The following is a 20,229-nucleotide window of genomic DNA, read 5'->3' as shown; positions in this document are numbered from 1 at the left end:
CCCTTCAGCTTCTCATTAACACATCAGGTTTACTCTCAAGTTACTTATGTGAGTCAGCACTACCTGACTCATTGATCAGAATGAGCTGAGTGAGCAAAAAATTATGTTTCTTTTACAGATAAACTCATCTTAAACAGCACAAAGTAAAAACCTCACATGAGAGCTGACAGGAGAGGTGGAAAACTTGGCCCAGTACTGCTTGTGAGGCTCAAAATGGGGTAATAATCTGATGCATTTTCACACTTCTGTGCTAGATGTCTGCCCACACCCTGCAGGTTGCTTTATTTTGTTAGAATCCAAACCCTATGAAACCTACCACAGTATTACTGCACCAGTATAAACCATTATGTTATTGGAAAAATAATGCTTTGGGAATTCCTGTTTTTACTAAAACCAATATGCAGCATTCCTCAGCCAGACAAAAAGATACTGCTTTGGAATATGAAGATATCAGATATGTTGGCAAGACTGCACGTACGTTTTCCATACGTAGGTATTAAATCTGCAGGAGTTAAAGGTGTTATCCTCTGTTGTACAGCACTGTACTGCAATGTCTAAATCAAGCTCCAAAGAATAGGGTATGTCTCCTCTCTTGTGAGCCACTGGCAATCTGAGATAGGGAGTACATTGTCAGCAGAGCCTTTGATACAAGGGTTCTAAGGATGGATTTTTGTGCGTTATCCGATGCAGTTAAATCCATTCTTCTGCTTTGGGATTGAATATGTATGTGCCTTATACTGAAAAGCTCAGCCTCTTTGTAGTAAGACTGAAATTCATCTCATTCAGTTGGAGCCCTATTTAAGCATCTTTCATTCTCAGGGACTTTTCTGATAAGCTACCCTGAGCTTACAGAAACTTCAAAGTTGAGGCAAAGTTATGAAAAAGAGAAAGAAAAAAGAACTACACCTTTAGTTAAAGCTTCGAACAAGGCGAAATTGATTAAGTGTCAGAGATTACCTTAGTTGTAAACCTTTCTACATTGTTACAGAAATCAAATATTGTCTCTTTATTCGCTCTTATTTGTTCTAAAATGTGCTTTAAAACATAAAACATCAATAGCTATTACCCTGACAGTATTAATAAGACTGCAATTAGAAGCCCTGTGACTAGAGATTTGTTCAAGAATTGCCACTGAAGTAAACAAAGATAATTAAACAGTTCTGAAGGTAAACACTAGAAAATCACATCTGCTAATTGGAGGAATTAATTTGTTCTGTGGGTTTGTTCAGTTATTTCTGACCAGGAGAACTGTTAAGTCTTAGATGTCTTCTTGAGATGGTCATTGGCCAGAGTTACTTTTGTTTCCCTAAGTGCAAATGAATAATCAATCACACATCTTTGTCATTGTCAGGGGCAATTAATACATAGGAAGTGCTTAGAGAGCATCAGCTAAAAGACATTTTAAAATGCAAGTCATTATTACAAATTGACAGAGTACTTGCAAACAGAGCTATACTAATCAGTAAACTATGATAACATGAGCAACATGGAGTGCTCCTTAGTACCATTCCAGAACATAGGCTAGATTAGATTGTAGAGAGAGCCCAGGGGAAAGTGTCCAAGGGGAGCTGTTTACGCCCTGAGTATTGGCCTTTCCAAGCATGCATAACTCATGCAGGATAATCAAGTCACAGCAGGCGCTCACCTCATCTAGCAAGGGCAGTAAATGACCTAGAAGCTAGGATAGCCCAGTCACCTGAAGGCTGTTGAGCAAAAAGGACATTCCCTGGATAATGATGAGTAGTGGAAAGAGGTAGGTTGTATGGTCTTATGCTTCTCCTGATCCTGAAGGGAAAGGAGCAGACAACGCAGGTGGGATGTCAGGAAAAGGTTATTCACCAAAGGGTGATTGGGCACTGGAACAGACTTCCCAAGGCAGTGGTCACAGCACCGAGCTTGCCAGAGTTCAAGAAGCATCTAGTCAACGTTCTCAGACATAGGGTCTGATTCTTGGATGGTCTTATGTGAAGCCAGGGTCTGGACTCAGTGATCCTTATGGGTCCGTTCCAACTGAGGTTATTCTATGGTAACACAAAGGGCAAGGAAGGAAGGAAGGATAGGGACCAGATGAACTGTGGGGTCTGAAAATGGTGGGATAACTGATTATCTTATAGAGACCAGGATATATTATAGAGACCAGGATTGGCTGACTCAGATTGCTGAATCTGCCATGTCTCTCATCTCTCTTTCTTTTCTTGTTGGGCTTATTATTTTCCTGTCTTCCAAGTACCAGTAAGTTAAGTGGTTAATTTCTTTTCCAAAATCATGCTGTATACATCTAGTGCCCTCACTCATTCACTTGGCTTCCAAATAACTGATCAATTCAGAGAGAATTCTCTCTGCCTGCCTTCACCAGCTGATGTCTTTCTATCAGTCCCCATGTTTCACTCCTTATTTCTGCTCTAACCCAAATTCTTTCTCCCTTGATACTGTGGTCATACGTTGTTTCATGTCTTTTCCACTGCTTTGCTCATCTGCTACAACATCTGCTTACTTTGGATTCTTTTCAAGGCTCCACCTACTGGAGGTTATTTGAGGCTGTTATTTGTTATTAAGAGGCTATATTGTCTAGGAAGTATATTTCAAGACCTGAAAGGGAAGCTTTTTAGTAAATTCAGAAACTACAAAAAAGTATAGATGAACCGTTTTTTTAAATCTTTTTTTTTAGACATGATGCATGACTTTTTTTTCAAATATTGTAAGTAGACCCCCACCCTGAGCGCACCATGGGGCCATGTATTTGGGGACTCTGTTTTTTCTGTCTTCTCTTGATCTGGAACTGAAGCTTTCTCTTCCATATTGTGTCATTCATGCCGAGTAAGTAAAAATGATCCAACTTAAAATACCTCGTTTACAGATTGAAGAGATATAGTTAGAGTAGTTGAATATACTAGTGAAGCTGAGATACCAGCAGTTAATGTAGTGTATCTTCCTAGCTCTTCTTCTTGCAATCCTTTGTCCTTAAACATCTTTCTCCATATCTTTCCAGAAATTCACATTCAGACTGGCTGTGGTACTCTACTGTAGACTTTGCATATGGGAAAATGTTATCTATGTGTTCTGACAGCAGTTGCTGTTAGTACACTCCTGTATTGCTGTCTTTTTCCACAGCAACCCATCTTGAAACTCTTGTCTGTCTTGCAATCTTCTCAGGCTTCTTGATCCTTTTCTGCAGATTTATTAGACGGTAGGTTATACTTTGTTCTGTATTTCTGCAGATAATCATCTCCTGCCCGTGTATAATACTGTCTGCTTGCTTTTAACGAATTCAATCTTTCTGAGTCAAGATAAGTGAATTCTAAACTAGTCCTCAAACATTTTTCCAGCCTCTGTCCTTGTCTCTTTCACCATCCATTTTAGCAGCTATGGTGTTGGATAGATATAGACCTGGGTTACAGATGGCCTACAGAGCTTATTTCATGCATTTGTCACAGAATTAATTTGATATGTGCATTTTTTTCAACAACACCCATTAACTATCCTGAGTAGTAGAATCCAAACATTTTTCATCCTATTTGCAGCAATTACTGCTTTTAGCTGTCTTATGAGAATGTGATGTGTGAGATGGCTCGTATAAACTTCACTGATGTTAACACAAGTGAATCCACAGGCTGTCCTCCATGAGGCCTTGTGCTGCAGGATATTCTCTCTTACCTACAAAATGCAAAATAATACTATATTTTACTGCTACATCTGTATTTTTAAAGGTGCAAATTTCAGTGGTTTACCAAAATTAAAAAAATAAAAATAAAAAGAAACTCTTGAAACATTATTGTATGGAACCTCATAGAGTCATAAAATCACCAAGGTTGGAAAAGACTTCCAAGATACTCCAGTCCAACTGTCCACCTACCACCAATATTTCCCCACTAAACCACGTCCCTCAGCACAACACCTAAATGCTTCTTGAATACCTCCAGGGATGGTGACTCCACCACCTCACTGGGCAGCCTGTTTCCAGTGCCTTACCACTCTTTCAGAGAAGGAATTTATCCTGATTTTCCCTTGGCATAGCTTGAGGCTTTGAGCAGGATTATACAATCTCCAAGTGTCCTTTCCAACCTCAATTATTTCATTTGTAGACATAATCATGAATTCTACTTGATAGTAATATAAACATTTGTTCTTGTGTTTGAGTATCTAAACCAAATACTTCCACGAATTACAAGAAGAGCATTATTTGATTCAATCTCTGAAAGAAAAGATAATTCCAGGACAAAGGAAACTTGAACATAAATGGCAGATTTATCTACTTCAGTTTGTTTTCAAAAGCGGATTTCATAGCTCAGAAGTGGGCCAGGTTCCAAGATATTCTCAGGGATGTTTACTTTTAATATTTGAAATAAATATGTACTGAGGATGTATTTCAAACATTTTCAAAGATAGGAATATGTGCATCAATAAATCTGGAAGCAAAAAAAAATATCCAATATAATTGGTAAGAATGTGTTTTATATTGATGATTTTTAATGATAATCTTTTTAGCGTAGTTTTACTGCTATGAATTTCATACCGCGTTTCTACAAATATTTTTGTATTGCTGATTATATTGGTAAGGAGCTCATATTTAAAGGAATGTACAGCTGCATGATATTGCTTTTACTATCTTTTGCTAAAAAGCTCATAGTATTTTTGGTATGTGTATGAACATACATTATGTCAATTATAATTTTCTCTCTCTTTTTTCACAAAGCTTTCATTTTTCTGAGTAGAACTTTTTAGAACAGTAAGGCTGTGATATTTATGATCCACTGATTTTAATGATACCATTTAAATAATGACATTTAAATACAGTACAAAGGGAAGAGCAGTGGTATTTGCTAAAGCATTGCATCAGATCTGTAACTGTCCTTCAGCTATTATAATTCATAACCAATATTTGGTGTTTCTGATAAGCCAAATAAAATGAAAAGCAGCTTGTGTCACAGAAATGCCCTGGCCAGTGGGAGAAAATTCTTCAGTTTTCTCACTGAAGACTGATGTTTTCTTGAGACATTGAGACAAAGTCTTACCTCAGTGCTTCTGCTCAGCTTTATGAGAGTGCAAGATCACTCCAAAAAAGAAGTGTGGTTTACTTTTAGACAATTACAAATACTTCTTGTGGCAATTGATTTTCTTCTGTTATCAAATTATTCATTATTGTATTTTTGTCACGGGTTCGGATTTAAGCTTTGTGATATTGAGGTCAGGGAATAGAATTTGGGACTGGAGTGCAGGATAAGGGTAAGGTTAGGAGCTATGTGTCAGCCTTGAGTTTAGTAGTCAGATTTAGGATGAGGACCTAACAAGTATGATTATACAGTCACTTTTTTGACTACATTGAAATTCCTTCAACTGACAAAAAAAAATCTAAAGAAATGCATGAGCCAGCCACGATCCCCAGTAATAAAAAAGGCCAACAGCTTCCTAGACTGTGTTAGGAGCAGTGTTACCAGCAGGTTGAAGGGAACAGATCCTTCCCCTCACTGCTGCTGATGCCACACCGGGAGTGAGTGATCCAGGTCTGGGCTCCCAAATGCAAGAGAGATTCGGGCATACTGGAGAAGGTCCAGCAAGGGGCCACAGAGGTGATTAAGGGACTGGAACCTCACTCCTATGAGGAGAGAGGAAAGGCTGAGATCTGGGACTGGAGAAGAGGCTGAGTGTACATCTGATGGGAGGGTGTGAAATGGGCAAAGCCAAACTCTCTTTTGTGATACCCAGTGACAGGACAAGCAGTCATAAGTACAGCTTGAAATACAGGAAATTCCATCTGAATATGAGAAAATACCAACTTGACTGTACTAAGGGGTCTCAACCTGGGTAGAGAATTTAGACTAGACAGGCTCTACACAGCCTGCTAACCTTTAAGTGTTCTGTGATTCTGTGATTTGTGCAGAAATTATTTACATGGAGTTTTGTTTCATTTTTCTACTTAAAGTATCAGTGTCTACTGTCAAGTATGGCTGAACTAAGCACCTAGTTCATGCATGGCTGCACCTTGTTTTGTAGTCTTCATGCTTTGGGAAACAGGAGCAGAGATGAGCTGTTTTTTTCTAACATAAGGAACTTCGTTGTTTAATTAATTAGTGAATGATGCAGTAGTTTGTCTGTTCTTAATTTCATTCAAACCACAGGCTACGAATTTCCTTTTCTTCTCAAAATCTTGTGAAATCTTCAGCAGTCCTGAGAAAGAAGAAAAGAAGCTCATGATCCAAGGTGCAGATTTTGTAGTATAAGGTAGTAATTCAGCTCTGTGTACTAGAAGAGCATGTAATGGTGGCATTCAGAGTCACTCGCTGTTTGATATAAAAATAAATTGCTTCATGACTAACTCCTTAGGAGAAGAGTTCCAGGATCTCTTAGATTGTGTGCTTCTCAGGATGCTCTTAAAGTGGTATGTTTTAAACATTATTTGTATTTCGTAAGTCAGATTTATTCTAGCAAATAATCAGAGGGCTAATTTTAATTAGAAGAAAATGCATATGATTAGCATGAGTGTATGCAAAGTCATATATTTGTGTGCAAAATTTTTGAAGGTGACCCTGCTAGAGTGTTGCTCTCACAGAGGGAATATTATATTTTGCAATTTTAATTCATCTTTTGCAGTGGATCAGTCTATCAAGAAATAGGTTTTTCTTTGGGCATGTCGCCCCCTAAATCTCCTGCAGTTTGGAGGTCTGCAGTGTGTCTGACCTCTCACCCATTCTGTTTGACATTTTTCTGCTGCGTTTTTCTATTTGTTATTGTCTAGACTTTTCTGTCTCTTCAAGGATGGACTCCAATCCCTCCTCTGCAGTGTGGAGTGTAGTTTACGTTCAGGCATGTGTCACTGAAATGGTGAGGCTGCTGAGTACAGGAAAAGCTTCCATTCTGATTAACCCCTGATCTTTCAGATCCTGAGCATTTTAGGATAAGGCATGTGGAAGCAAGAAGCCAGCTGATCTCTGGCATATTCTTCTTTTCCCCAGCTCTGGAGAGAGAAGATAACTACTTTTGGTAGATCTTCCCAGTTGCATCCTTTTCTTTGAAGTAGCAGAGATTATCCACATTTGGGGATAAAATAATTTAAACTATCTAAGTGATTGTGGGCTTTGCATTTAGCAAGTCACCATACAACTGTAAACTCCAAGAATGGTCCAAGATCTGAGCTCTAGCTTCTCTGATTCTTGCCCTGTGGGCAATTGCATCCTGAAGGAGGTAAGAGAAGGGAATTGAGTGAGGACTGAGTCCTGAGAACCCTTTCTCAGACTTCTCAAATGAACGTGTTATTCACATGATTCTTAGGTGCAACTCAGATTGAAAGAGCAGTAACTTAGTGACTGAGCAGGCTTAACTAGATGTTGATATGTGTTCTTCGTACTGTTATTTCACCACCATACATTGATTAATTATCATAACTGTATTATTTTCACTGTGATTACTGTTTGAACGTAACAGTAATTAAAGAATATATGGGCATTGCAGTATGACCTTGAGTGGCTTTGGTATTTGTTAGAATAATTGTTTTCAAAAGATACTATCACTTTACAAAATATTACATTTACTGAGCTAACACGTGTTATCTATGCATTTTATTTAACTGTAATAACAGTGTATCATGAGGTTTCATTTTGCTTTTTATTTCTCTTAATATTTTAATGTATGTCTCTTAACAGCAGAATTTTTGTACGTCATTGTGATATTGTTATAACTATATATAAAGACATGGAAAAGTAATCTATCTTTCAGATGCTATGATGAGACAGATTAATTCATGAGTTCCAGGTAATATTCTAGAGCAAGTGAAGAAGTAAAAATAATAGCAAATGAATAACTGTTGCTGCTATTGGGACATTTGAAGCAGAGTAAAGTCTCTAGGTAGAATTCATCTTGGTTACATCAGTCTGCTGTTAGAATCTTTTTGTTTTGAATACTGAAGTAGAAAAGCTACTTCTTCATGAATCTAGTTTAATAACTTCTGACATTGGTAGACAGGCTCATTAATTTCAATGGGAGTTGTATCAGAACATAGATCTTGGAGTCTAAAGTTATTTTTCCGAGAATAGATTGCATTCTTATTTCTCAATTATGACCTAAATTAAAGTCCCTTGAAACAGACTATTAACAAAATATTATCCTATCTCACAAAATAATACAGATAAAGCTGAAATTTCACTCAACAGTCACATGGCACTTTTTCTCTTCAAAGCACTTTTAGAAATACTGATTAAACATAACATTAATTAAACAAGTACATTTTTTTCTAAGTTCAATCTCCCAAAAGCTGTATTCTCAGCAGGGAGCAGGGAAGAGGATAGCAAGGGGCTAAACCCAGCTCAAATAATCAGGAAACAGCCAGCAGTAGAATCACTTCCATTTGCAGATCTTTTTCAAGTTGTACAGTGGAAAGATGAAAATATGACAGTGCACTCTAAACAAGGGAAATAAATCTGTTGGTGTGTTAAAGAACTGATTAATCATTTATGTTTGCATGACTTTGGTCGAAAGGTTGGCAAACAACTCCTTTCTTGGCCTTTTCCAGTTGGCATGCCTGGCAAAAAGTGTGAAGAAAAGGAATTTTAAAAGATTAGTTGAGTGCTTTTCTACACAGACTCCATTAATTCTGGATATAAAACCCCCATGTACAAGGTGAAATTCCTAGGGTTGTTCTTGGGAACAATGAAGTCTGGTTCTGTCATTTCTGTTCCCAGACAGGTTGTAAAGCTAAGATTGAAAGGAAGATGGCCAAAGCTGCCATGCAAATCCTTTTTTTTTTTTTTCGTGCAAACAACAACAGAAACCAGCAATATCTATAGGTTTGTAACACTTTACCTTAAAAAATGCTACTTCTGCTACTGAAGGTGACAAACAAGCTTTCTGGTGGAAATTTCCTTCCTGCAAATCCAGTAGTTGTTTGATGTACCAGGCCAGCATGTAATTACACAGGTCAAGCTAAACTAAATGGAACTGACTCATTTTTATAGTCCCCATATGGATGAGACAGTCAAAAAATGACCCTGGAAATCTTCCCAAATTTGTCTTCCAAAACCAGGGTGCAAGTTAGAGAGTGCATCCTGAGCTTAGCTGCCTGAGCATGTTGGTTTCTTTGCTGACTGAGTGACCTCTCTCTAGCACAAGAGTGGAGAGACAGACTGCTTCACTGTTACATGGATTAATATTCAAAATGGAAACCATTCATTATGCTGGATGAGAGATGCAGTTATGGAATAAAAGATCTCTTTGGACAAGGGACTCATAAATCCATTTTTGTTACAGTTCTGTCTGTTCTGCTCCAAACATCTACTCCCATAGAGGTAATCCAGAAATCCACTTTTCTGTGGCAGCCTTTATGCCACCAAAAGGATGGTATTTGGGTGCTGTTAACTCAGATGAAGAGGTAGAAATGTAATGGCTGCTTTCTAGTTTTTGCATTAGCTCGTATGGAGTCAGCTGAAGTGCCTCTGCATGCACAGTGTAGACACAGATCTAGCCTTTAAAGAACATATTGGGTCAGGTATGATGTATGAAGTAGTAGTCAGTTTTTGGCTTGCTAAAGAGCATTGGAAATTCTTTAATCTCTAGGTCTCGAGACAAATTCCAATGAAAGACCTGCAAATGTGCAGTCTTACTGTGCAGGAGAAATGGAGAATATGAAGGTCTTACATTGACAGAAGAGTAAAATCAATGTTAGGAGCAACAGCAGATTAAAGGATAGCTGTCAAACATGGATTTGTGACTTACAAGAGGGGCAACACAGTAACACAAGAGCAATAGCCTTTAAACACATTGTTATTTTCAAGTCTAAAATCTATGCTTCTAAAGCTACCTTAAGTTTTCTTTAGTTCAGAACATCAAAGAGCAGGAGCCTGGAGAGGATCTTGGATATGAAAGGGCATGAAAAAAGCAAGATCTAACTGAGCATCAACCTTGAGGTAGTTTAAGCCAATCCAAGGAGAGAATAGAAAAGCCTGGCAGATGGAGGATGCAGATGTACACCTACGTATTGGATGTGCAAGAGACAGGAAAGGAAGAGGAAAACATAGTGGTTAAGTACCAAAGTGCTGAGGGGGTACACTTTAAGTAAGAAAATCACCAGTTGTAATAGAGAGTAGAAGAGGTGGCCCTGAGAAGCAAGCTGAGCTGAAAGCAAGAAGGAATGGTAAGCTAGAGGGAAGCAGGAAATACATGAAATCAAAAGGTTTTGTTTCGGAGAATCTGAAGAAGAAAGGTAACCAGATAAAATCTGCTACATGAAGGCAAATCTATCAAAAATCATGGATCTGAGAAAGCAATCTGTTGAAAAGCTGTGATTGCATTTCTTCCCGTTGTGATTTCCCATGGCATGTTCAGGGTGAAATTACAATAATGCTTCTATGTTGTCTTTTACTATTGCTACTGGCTTCTATACATATTGCTCTTCCATCCTTGTTATGGCTGTGCCCTTCGTCATTCTTAGTTCTCAAGCCATACATTTCACTTGGAAAAGTTAGAACCTGGATCTCTAATCTCTTTATAAATATAAAAGCTTCTATACTAGTTACTCTTTTAGATATTTAATTCTTTTACAAGCAAATCTCAGTTGACGTTGCCAGTGCAGATATTGGTGGTTCACATACTTTCATCGCTCTATGACAGTTGGAAGTTTTCTTGCCTGAAACTATCAAAGATTAATGTTCTACTCCCTGTAGGGCTTTATATGCTGTACTACCTATGGCTGAATGTATTCTTGATGAAAAGATACTAAAAAAAGAAAACCAATGAATGGTACGTCGCATACAATGCATCAGGGAGAGTATTGTTCCTCTTTGTTGTGGGCCATACTGAACACCAATCTTATATCTTGAAATCTTGCTGACTGTCATCAAAAGTGGTGGAAAAGTGAAAAGCGCATATCGTGCTTCTGAGGGGAAGAGGATCTGAGAACTCCACCTGATAGTTTGTTCTATCTCCGCAGTTGTAAGCAAAGTGCACCTGGATTCTTGGTGGCTCAGGAACATGTGTGTGCATTTTTATGCTTTCTGTCTTCTCCAAAATAATTTATTTTCACATAATTTTCAAGTAAGTTCCAATAAACATTCAAGGAGATAAAATTCAGCACTGTTCTATAGCCCAAAGCACCCATTATCCCAAGCAGGCCAGAGTTAATGTGAAGCAGCTAAAGCAGTGGCTGTGGCCCACTATTCACTCAGACTAGTCTATGTGACTGATCCTCACTCATCCCTCATTCCACTAGATATGATGGGACAGAGATAATATTTTTGATAGTGATTAATTGCAGTACTATAGTCAGTTAGCATTAAGTAGTCAAATGCCTTAATGTGCATTTCCTGTGGGTGTCAGAAATTACTTATGTTTTTGCACATTTCTGACATAAGGTGGAAGGACATTAGGAGCAAGACTCAGGTGCCTGAAGATAAGCATTAAACATTAAGGATATAGGGTATCCTACCTGATCTCCAGCCAACCTTCTAGAAGGTACTGTTTCTTTCAGTAGCACTACTAACTCTGCGCAGATATTTCGGGTATCCACGTGCATCTGAAATCACATTAGCTCCTTGTATCTGGACACATGATTTGCACTCAACTTGCCAAGAAATGGCTTTGCTTTTATGCCTGAATCCAAAATCCCTCAGTTCTCTGACATGTGCTAGAAGTGATGGTGCCCATGCTTTTTGCATTAATGCTTTTCAGTCCCGTAGCTCAGGACTTTTTCCATTCATCTAATACTTCGTTGTTGTAGGAAGAAGAAAATTGTTGTATTGTAATGAGCAACATCAAGGACCATCACCTAGTACTGGTCTGGCCATGTAGGTTGTATCAATATCAATAGATATTGCCTTTGAGTTGCATAAATCTTCTCTGTCATAAGCTTAGAATCACAAGGTTGGAAAGGAGACCTTCTAGATCATCTTGTCCAACCATCCACCCATTACCATTATTACCACAAGCTACTAAACCATTTCTCATAGTTCCTCATCCAGACACCTCTTGAACACTTCCAGGGACAATGACTCCTCCATCTCCCTGGGCAGGCCATTCCAGTGCCTGACCACTCTCTGAGAGAAAAAGTATTTCCTTATGTCCAATCTAAACCTTCTCTGGTACAACTTGTGACCGTTTTCTCAGGTCCTGTTTGTTACCTGGGAGAAGAGGCTGAACTCCTCCTCATCCTAGCTCACTCAGCCACTCTTCATAAAACTTGTGCTCCAGACCCCTTGCCAGTTTCATTGCCTTTTCTGGACATATTCCAGGGCTTCGATGTCTTTCTTGTAGTGAGGGGCCTAAAACTGATCACAGTACTCAGGGTGTGGCCTCACCAGTGCTGAGTACAGGGGGATGTTTACCTCCCTGCTCCTGCTGACCACACTATTTCTGATGCAGGCCAGGATTCTATTGGCCATCTTGGCCATATGGGCACACTGTCAGCTCATGTTCAGCCGAGCATCAACCAAAACCCGCAGATCCCTTTCCTTTTCACAGCCATCCAGCCACTTATCCCCAGGCCTGTAGCACTGCATGGAGTTATAGCCAAAGTGCAGCAGCCATCACTTGTCCTTGTTGAACCTCAGCCCAGCGATCCAGCTTGCCTAGATCCCTCTGGAAGGCCTCCCTAACCTCAGGCAGATTGACACCATCTCCCATTACTTGGTGTCATCTGCAAGCTTACTGAGGGTACACTCAGTGCCCTCATCCAGGTCATCAATGAAGATATTAAACAAGATGGGCCCCAGTACTAACCCCCAGGGGACTCCACCTCTAAAAGATCACCAGCTGGACTTAACTCCATTAACCACTACCCATTGGGCACGGCCTTCTAGCCAGTTCCTTACCAAAAGAAGGGTGTACCTGTCCAGGCCATGGGCAGACAGTTTCCCCAGGAGAATACTGTGAGAGACCATGTCAAAGGCTTTGCTGAAGTCTAGGTAGACTAACAGCCTTTCCGTTGTCCACCAGACTGGTTACCCAGTCATAGAAGGAGATAAGAATGGTCAAGCATGACCTGCCTTTCATGGACCCACGCTGGCTGGGCCTGATCCCCCGGATGCCACACATGTGTTGTGTAATCTCACCCAAGATAATTTGCTCCATAATTTTCCCTGGTTCCAAGATCAGGCTGACAGGCCTATAGTTCCCTGATATAAGTCGTGTTAAACCAGAAGTCACCAGACAAGGAGAAAAGAGCTGCTGTTTGCAAACTGTTCTGTTGAATAGTTCCCATGCAGTGTATGCTACAGTCAGTGATGCTAGAGACTGTAGAGGAGCAGATAACAAAGTTACAGACAGTTTGGGCACATGTATTAAATATTAGTTGAATGTAGCAATTAAAGGTCTCCCAGTAGTCTTTCCATAAAGGCTGTGAAATACTAAAGCTGAATGGTCTTAAAAAACAGACAGAGGTGATGAAAATGCACAAAAGCATATATCTGTAAATTTAATTAGAACACAAATATGAACTGAGAGCACAAAATTTGCATGAATTGTGAACATAACCAGTACCAACAGTTCTAGGATAGGGTTTTTGTAGCATTCCAGTGTAATGTGGTATTTTGCTAATTTTTATTATCTAGCTACAAGATGTGAGTAATTTTGAAGGGGAAAAAATTATGATGTATTACTTACATTAGAGCAGGCTCTACCTCTAGGACAAGGATCTTAGTTTGAATTAATATCTGTTCGAGATTTCTCATGTTTCCAATATATTAATTTTCCTGCTCTTGTTCTCTCAAATCAGGAACCGTGCCACAGCTGTGTCAAAAATGTGCCAATGTGTCAAAGTCATTTTTCAGAGATGAGTGAAAATGGAAATGAAGTCCTTGGGGTTACATCAGCGGTAAATTTATCTCAAGGCAGCATTAGGGGAATGCTTCCAGAAGTAGAACCTTTTCTGTAATAATCTTGCTCTTGTTTAATCTACCAGAAGAATAGTTAGCTCTACTGATTTGCTGTGGAAACAAAATCTTTCTTAGGACAGCTGTCAGTTTGACCCTATGAAGAGCAGAAAATTTACTGAATTACGGAACAGAAATGTGTACAAAGGCGCTAATGAGACCTTATCATGCAAAGAAAAGATCTTAAATTTGTACTGCTGGCAAGTTTAGTAAGCAAACATTATCACCTTATATCTCTGTGCATGCAACTAGAAGTATCCTGCTCTCCATATATAACAGTGATTAAGGTTTTAGTTTAGAAAAACAAAAGTTTGTAGGATCCTATAAATACTGTTCCAAACACGTGTGAGACAATTCCTTTCCTGTGACAGTGCTCCTGAATTATGACTATTTAGTATCTTCCTTCCTTCCTTTACAAGTCAAATTGAATAAGTATGTGTTGGGTTGCTTTTTTTTTTCCCCCTTTGTCAAGCTGGTGGTTGTGTTTAATCATATTATGTAAATCCTCTTCAACAGTATCAAATCAGTTTTGCATCTTATGATGTGTAATGTCGCTCAAATAAAAAATCAATTCATTTGTAGACCAAAGCAGTTCTGTATGAACCCTGACAGAAATTAACTGTGTCATTTATTTTTACTGCATTCTCACACACATGCTCCTCTCTTCCCAGGACCATCATGAGTTCTCAGCTCAGGGTGGCTTCTCGAGCTGCAAGTTGAAAATCCCAGGTCTCCTTCTGGTAGAGCTATACAGAACTTTGCTGACATTACAAGGCTACCATCCATTACACATTTAAGTCAGGTTTCAGAAAATATTCTTAGTGTAAAAAAATGAATTCTGAATCCAAACAATCAGCCCGGAGATGTAACATGCAGTAATGCAAAACTCGAGACTTTTGGTTGTTCTCAGCTGTGTTTGACTGATAGAGCTGTAGCTTTGTTTTCATTGGCCATGCTCAACCTCCACTCTAAACTAGCACAGGGTTTCTTGTACAGGTAATGCTGAAAGCTGTGACTCTTTTCTGCCTCTTGCATGCCTCTTGTGAAGCAGTGGAAACATAACTGAAATAAGAGAAGGCAAATGATAACTAAAAATTTGTGGTACATGATGTAACTCTGAAGTAAAGCAGAGCTTTTTCAATCTAGGTTCAGATATTTTGAATTAAATTATTTTTTTATCACTGAGGCATTCTTTTTCATCATGCACATTCTCAAAGAAATAAAAAATTCAAAAATCAAAATACTAAAACCACACAAAATATGTTATCAGTTACACTTCTCAATAGATTTTGATGTTATGTGATCAGTATCTTAGATCTACTTTACAGCCAGCCACCTCCCTCATCTTGCAACTGTTTGGTCTCCATTTTCTGGTGATTGTATGGAATAACATTTTGAGCAGGGACTCCTGCTTATGCAGCAGGCTGCTTTACCTGGACATGTGAGCACCTCTGTTGGAGGTGAAAACAGTGCAGCTGCCAAGAATAAGGTATCTGGTACTGTCCCACGGTTACACATCAGTGAGATAAATCCTGGTCTGCTGGTTAGAAGTACATAATATTGATATGAACTTTTCAAGCAAAGTGTCATGTGTGCATGGCAGAAATATTGGAGCTGTTGCTCCTTGGGGCATCCATCCAGATTTTCTTATACCTCACGCTAATGAATATAACCATTGGCTGCTGATGGAAATATGCAGTTCTGACAGAGGACTGAGACTGTGCATTACCTTTGTCGCACTTTATGTAAATAGGGTACTACAGGAGGAAGGAGGATTGATCTGTTCTGTGCGTGTGTGCAGAGCAAAGCAGAGAGTCTCACTGGTCTGACTGATCTATCAATGCTTACCTCTGGCGAGTGGTGGACACTGCATTCAGCAGAGTAACAGTTACAGAGAAAGGTGGTTTTGGTTTGTTTGGGATGGTTTGAGTGTGTTGGCTTTTTCATATGCAAGCTAGGCTCGGTATGTGCTGTGGACTGCCATAATCACAAAAAAGTTGATAAGCAACTATTAATATGTTCTATATTATCTAATGATAAGCAGCTATTAATATGTTCTGTGTTCTATAACTATTAATCATGCTGCATACAACAAACAGATGCAGACGTAAATAACATCTTTTTCTGTTCTTGAATAGTGTTCCACATGTTCATAGGGCAAAAAAGTATTAGAGTTTGCTCAGGCAAACAGTTGCTGCTTGGACATGTTCGGACATGTTCATCAGCAAACTTTGAGGCAATGATATAAAATATTAGTCTTTTACATACATCTAATGTTAACGTGGCATTTCTGTAAAGATAATAATGCAAATGACTGATTAAATACTAAATGCAAATAAATAAAATTGTTTGAAGATAGGATTTGTATCTGAATGGCACATCGACAAGACTCAAATCCTACTGTATACATTGTGTTGGTAACATTATGATTTTATAATCAGTAATACTTTTGCATGATATAAATTGAGTAGTTTCTAAGAACTCCCACTACCACAGAATCAACTTGATCACCTCTAAGTTTAACATTATAGTACAAAGCTTGCATCTCTACTGTAAGCATTCTGTTCCAAACGACTGTCTGTATTTCTACCATAGCTGGCAAAATTGTGAAAAATGAAAATAATAATATAGTATTTGATGGTAAATGATATGGTTTTCCTCTTACCTCTGCTTTCAAATATGTACGTACACAATGGAACTTACAACTTCAGAATTCAGATCTTTAATAAGTAGTCATATACTCTTAATTTATCATAACTTTTTGAAATTATCAAAAAAATCTGATTAAATTATCATATTATATACAGTAATCATACCTGATTATTTCGTTCATAAAACATGATGTAGATTCATTACTAATTACATTTATTTTTCCCACTTTTCCCATCCTTTTCATTTTGAATGATGTGCTCTCGTGATGATTGCTGTATGCAAAGTGCTAGCACAGCTGCACTGAAGATCACTCATTTGTTTCACTGACCTCAGCTACCACCTCATCAGGCCCTCATCCTCTCTGTTCTTGTCTTCAACACAGTGAAAGACAAAGCTGCCATTTTCCCTTGCCAGTAGCACTGTAGAACTGCATGCAGCACCTCACATATCTGTGCTGGGAGATTCTACAGCCAGTACCAACCTTGTCTTATAGTCACATATATATACATAATTCTCCAAAGCTGCTCATGTATCACTTTCATAAAATCACTCACTTTCAGGACCGATCTTGTGAAAACAATATTTGTTGGTTTAAAGGTGAAAAATGTTACAGTAATCAGCAATATTTTTTGTGTGTGTGTGTGTCTTCAGTTTGACATGAGAATCATAAAAATACATTGCTACATTCATTCTGTATTTTAAGTTCTGGAAGTTAGGGCTGTGTGAAACAGCTCCTTACAGAATGTCAGAACTACATGTCAGAAAGGCTTCCTTTCTTGTCAGTACCATGCATACAACTAAGGATGTGCAGAAAACCACAGTGTCATCTCTGCACTGAGTTCAGTGCGGTGTAGCACTGAATAATTAGTAAAGTCACAGGAACACAAATAACACAGTAAGGTTGCTTTACATAGCATAGAGTTAACCCTATGCAGTGGAACTGGTCCTCCAGAGAAGGCTTCTTCTCAAAAACAACAGATTCCTTGGCTTTTCATTTACTGTAGTGTTTTTAACAGTCAATGCAAATTTTATTTATCATTGTTTGAGTCGAACAGTGGGAGATAAACTCTGTAAGTGATGATATTCAGGTTGTCCTTCTACATGTACTTACCCTTTATTATCATTATTTCATTCTCATAAGGACATGATGTAGCCCATATCTGAAGTCTCCAACTCATGTAATATGGAAATACTAACAGAGGCCTTTATGTGTGAAATGCTTGACCATGCAATTGTATAAATGTGGCTTGCTCCAAAATAGTATCAGTAGCCAATGAGATTACATGCAATGATGAAAATGGTGCTAATACAGTCTTGCATGTTTTCCCTGTACTTCTTCTCCGTCACCCTTTTCTACTGTATCTTCTGAATTCTCCCTTCGTTTTCTTCCAACAAAGGCAAATATGCCATGAGGGATCTGGTCCACCGACTGCCAGGCGCTAACAACAGCAACAGCTCAGCAAGCAAGGCCATGTCTGATGACACCGTTACTGCCATTTGCTGCACTCTGCATGAAGTCATCACTAAAAACATGGAGAATGCCAAGGCCTTACGAGACGCAGGCGGCATTGAGAAACTGGTTGGCATATCTAAGAGTAAAGGAGACAAGTATGTTTTGCAAATCCTCTTGCACCTTCTTTAACATCTCCAGTAGTTCTAACTAGTTCCTAATGTGTTTGCCTCTTCTGTGCAATCGTGAGTTGAATACTTTGGTTTCATCACAAATCATGTGCCCTGTGTGAGGTGACAAGAAACAATGACAATAGCAAAAGCTTCTGTTGTAGCCTGTTTTTGAGGTGCCATCAGCAGGCACGTGCACTGTAAGGCAGAGTAATTATCTCCAGTAACTGCTACCTCAGAGCACTTCCAGAAGATCCCAGTAAACAGTAGGGACCAGAGTTGTTGGACTGCACTGTACAGGAATCTCATGAAAGGAAGGGTCGTCGCTGTAGTTCTGTTACTGGTCCTGCTCTGGTTGTATAGTCATTATCCCTCTTCACCACACCTACCCTTTTCCCAGCCAGCTTGCTGGTAAGGTGGACTGTAGAAGAAAATGGATCCATGGATACTGTGAACACCTTGCTTCTGGGAGGGCATTAGGATACCTGCAGGCTACTTGGTGAGGCACTAAAACATCCAACAAATCCTGCACACAACTGTGACATTTTCAGAGCAGCCATGGTTTCATCTTGTCCATTTTCCTGTGTGCATGCTTTTCAGGAAGTGTTCACTTTATCTTTCTTTTGCCTTACTCAGCCTGATTCTCATTTTTGTCAGCCAGCAAAAATATAATGCAGTGGGACTATGGCAGTTTGAAAACAAAAGACCTTCAGTATAGTGTACAAAACTTCCATCAGTGCTCCTGCTGGAAGCTGTCATCACACAGCCTACTGCAGTATCAGAGCTCTAATAGAGACCCACAAAGCTAAGCCACAACCTGAAGGAAACATTTATTCACCCTACATTTATTATGAAAACTTATGCTCGCCTATGTGATTGGAGCTTTGCCAATATAATCATATTTCTTTTCCTCTATTGTCACTTTTTTCTTTCATACCAAATTCATTGTTGAAACATTCTCACACTCTGACTGTAAAGGTTAAAAAGTAGTAACGTAACAAATGTGGGAGCTCCCATGCTCCGCTAATTCATCTATGTTTGCATTATTTATTCCTATTAAATCTATTTGTTTTTTTAATGTATTTTTGCTAGATTAAGTGTGCATATTGCAAACAGGATCATATCCATTTCTCCTAAGTTGAGTGTGTCTTTCCTCAAAATAAAGTCTACCTATTATCTAACAGAGACCATTAATACCTGTTGAGTCCAGAATTTTCAAAGTATCACAGGCAGTCTTAGAAGTATCTAAGGGTGTAGTTCCCTAAGTATTTGTCTTAACTTTGAAAGACATATTTATGTTGACAGAAAGTATTTAGCCCAGGTATTGTTGAATAATTACAAAATGCCTTCAAAAATCATAGCGTTTGTCCTCATACAAAGTACTTTGAACTTCAGTCAGATGTTGTAACTGTTATGGGATACACAGTTATAGGACATGAAAACCTATCAACTCACAGTGATAATAATGCTCATCTTTACTGAAAGTTTCATTTTTCAGATTTAGTTAGTATTGTACACCATTGCTTTGGCTTACCTTCTTGCAGGTAAACTCGCTGTTTAAAAATCAGATTTGCTAGTTGTTGGACTAGCAGATCTGATTTTTAAACAGGAGAATAGAAGGAGGTTCTTCTTGCATTTTCAGACAGTAAAAAACTTCAGTCTGAATTTGTATTTTCTGGGATGAAGCATCTGTTTCTGCAAGCACAGGATGCTGGCCTGGCCGTACATCTTGGTGCAAGTGTAGAGCGCAAACTTGTCAGTGCAAGGCACCCTAGACTGGCTTCACTAGCCTTTGGAACATGCCCAGGGTCATCACACACTCCCAGCATGATATGGCAAGAGAGGAATGGCTTAAGGCCTTATTGGCCACACCCAGGTTTTACCTAGCTCCCATTTCTCCTCAGTACTTGCATTATTGTTGGTGCATTTATGGTTACTTCGTGTTTATTCCATGCTCCCAGTGCCCCACTAGCAGTACGACTGGGAGTATAATAAAAGCAATTATATTATTATTGATATTGTTTATCAAATTTCTGTTTATTCATCAATTACCTACTTATTACTGTACTCTTGATGAGACATGGAAAAAAAAAAGAAAAGAAAAAAA

General features: G+C 38.8%; 1 protein-coding gene across 6 annotated transcripts in view; it reads left to right on the top strand.

Annotated features, from left to right (window-relative positions):
- CTNND2 (catenin delta 2) overlaps window positions 1-20,229 on the top strand; it is a 619,666-nt gene that overhangs the window by 560,638 nt on the left and 38,799 nt on the right. For all 6 annotated transcript variants that reach the window (XM_065752045.1, XM_065752047.1, XM_065752046.1 and 3 more), the window contains one exon: window positions 17,900-18,110. In XM_065752045.1, coding sequence (XP_065608117.1) covers window positions 17,900-18,110 — 211 coding nt within the window. The remainder of the gene's footprint in view (window positions 1-17,899; window positions 18,111-20,229) is intronic.

The sequence above is a fragment of the Cyrtonyx montezumae genome, unplaced genomic scaffold (assembly GCF_038088225.1).
Source record: "Cyrtonyx montezumae isolate F1298 unplaced genomic scaffold, pur_monq_1.0 scaffold_8, whole genome shotgun sequence".
Lineage (NCBI taxonomy): Eukaryota > Metazoa > Chordata > Aves > Galliformes > Odontophoridae > Cyrtonyx > Cyrtonyx montezumae.
This window is presented reverse-complemented; position numbering and strand designations above follow the sequence as displayed.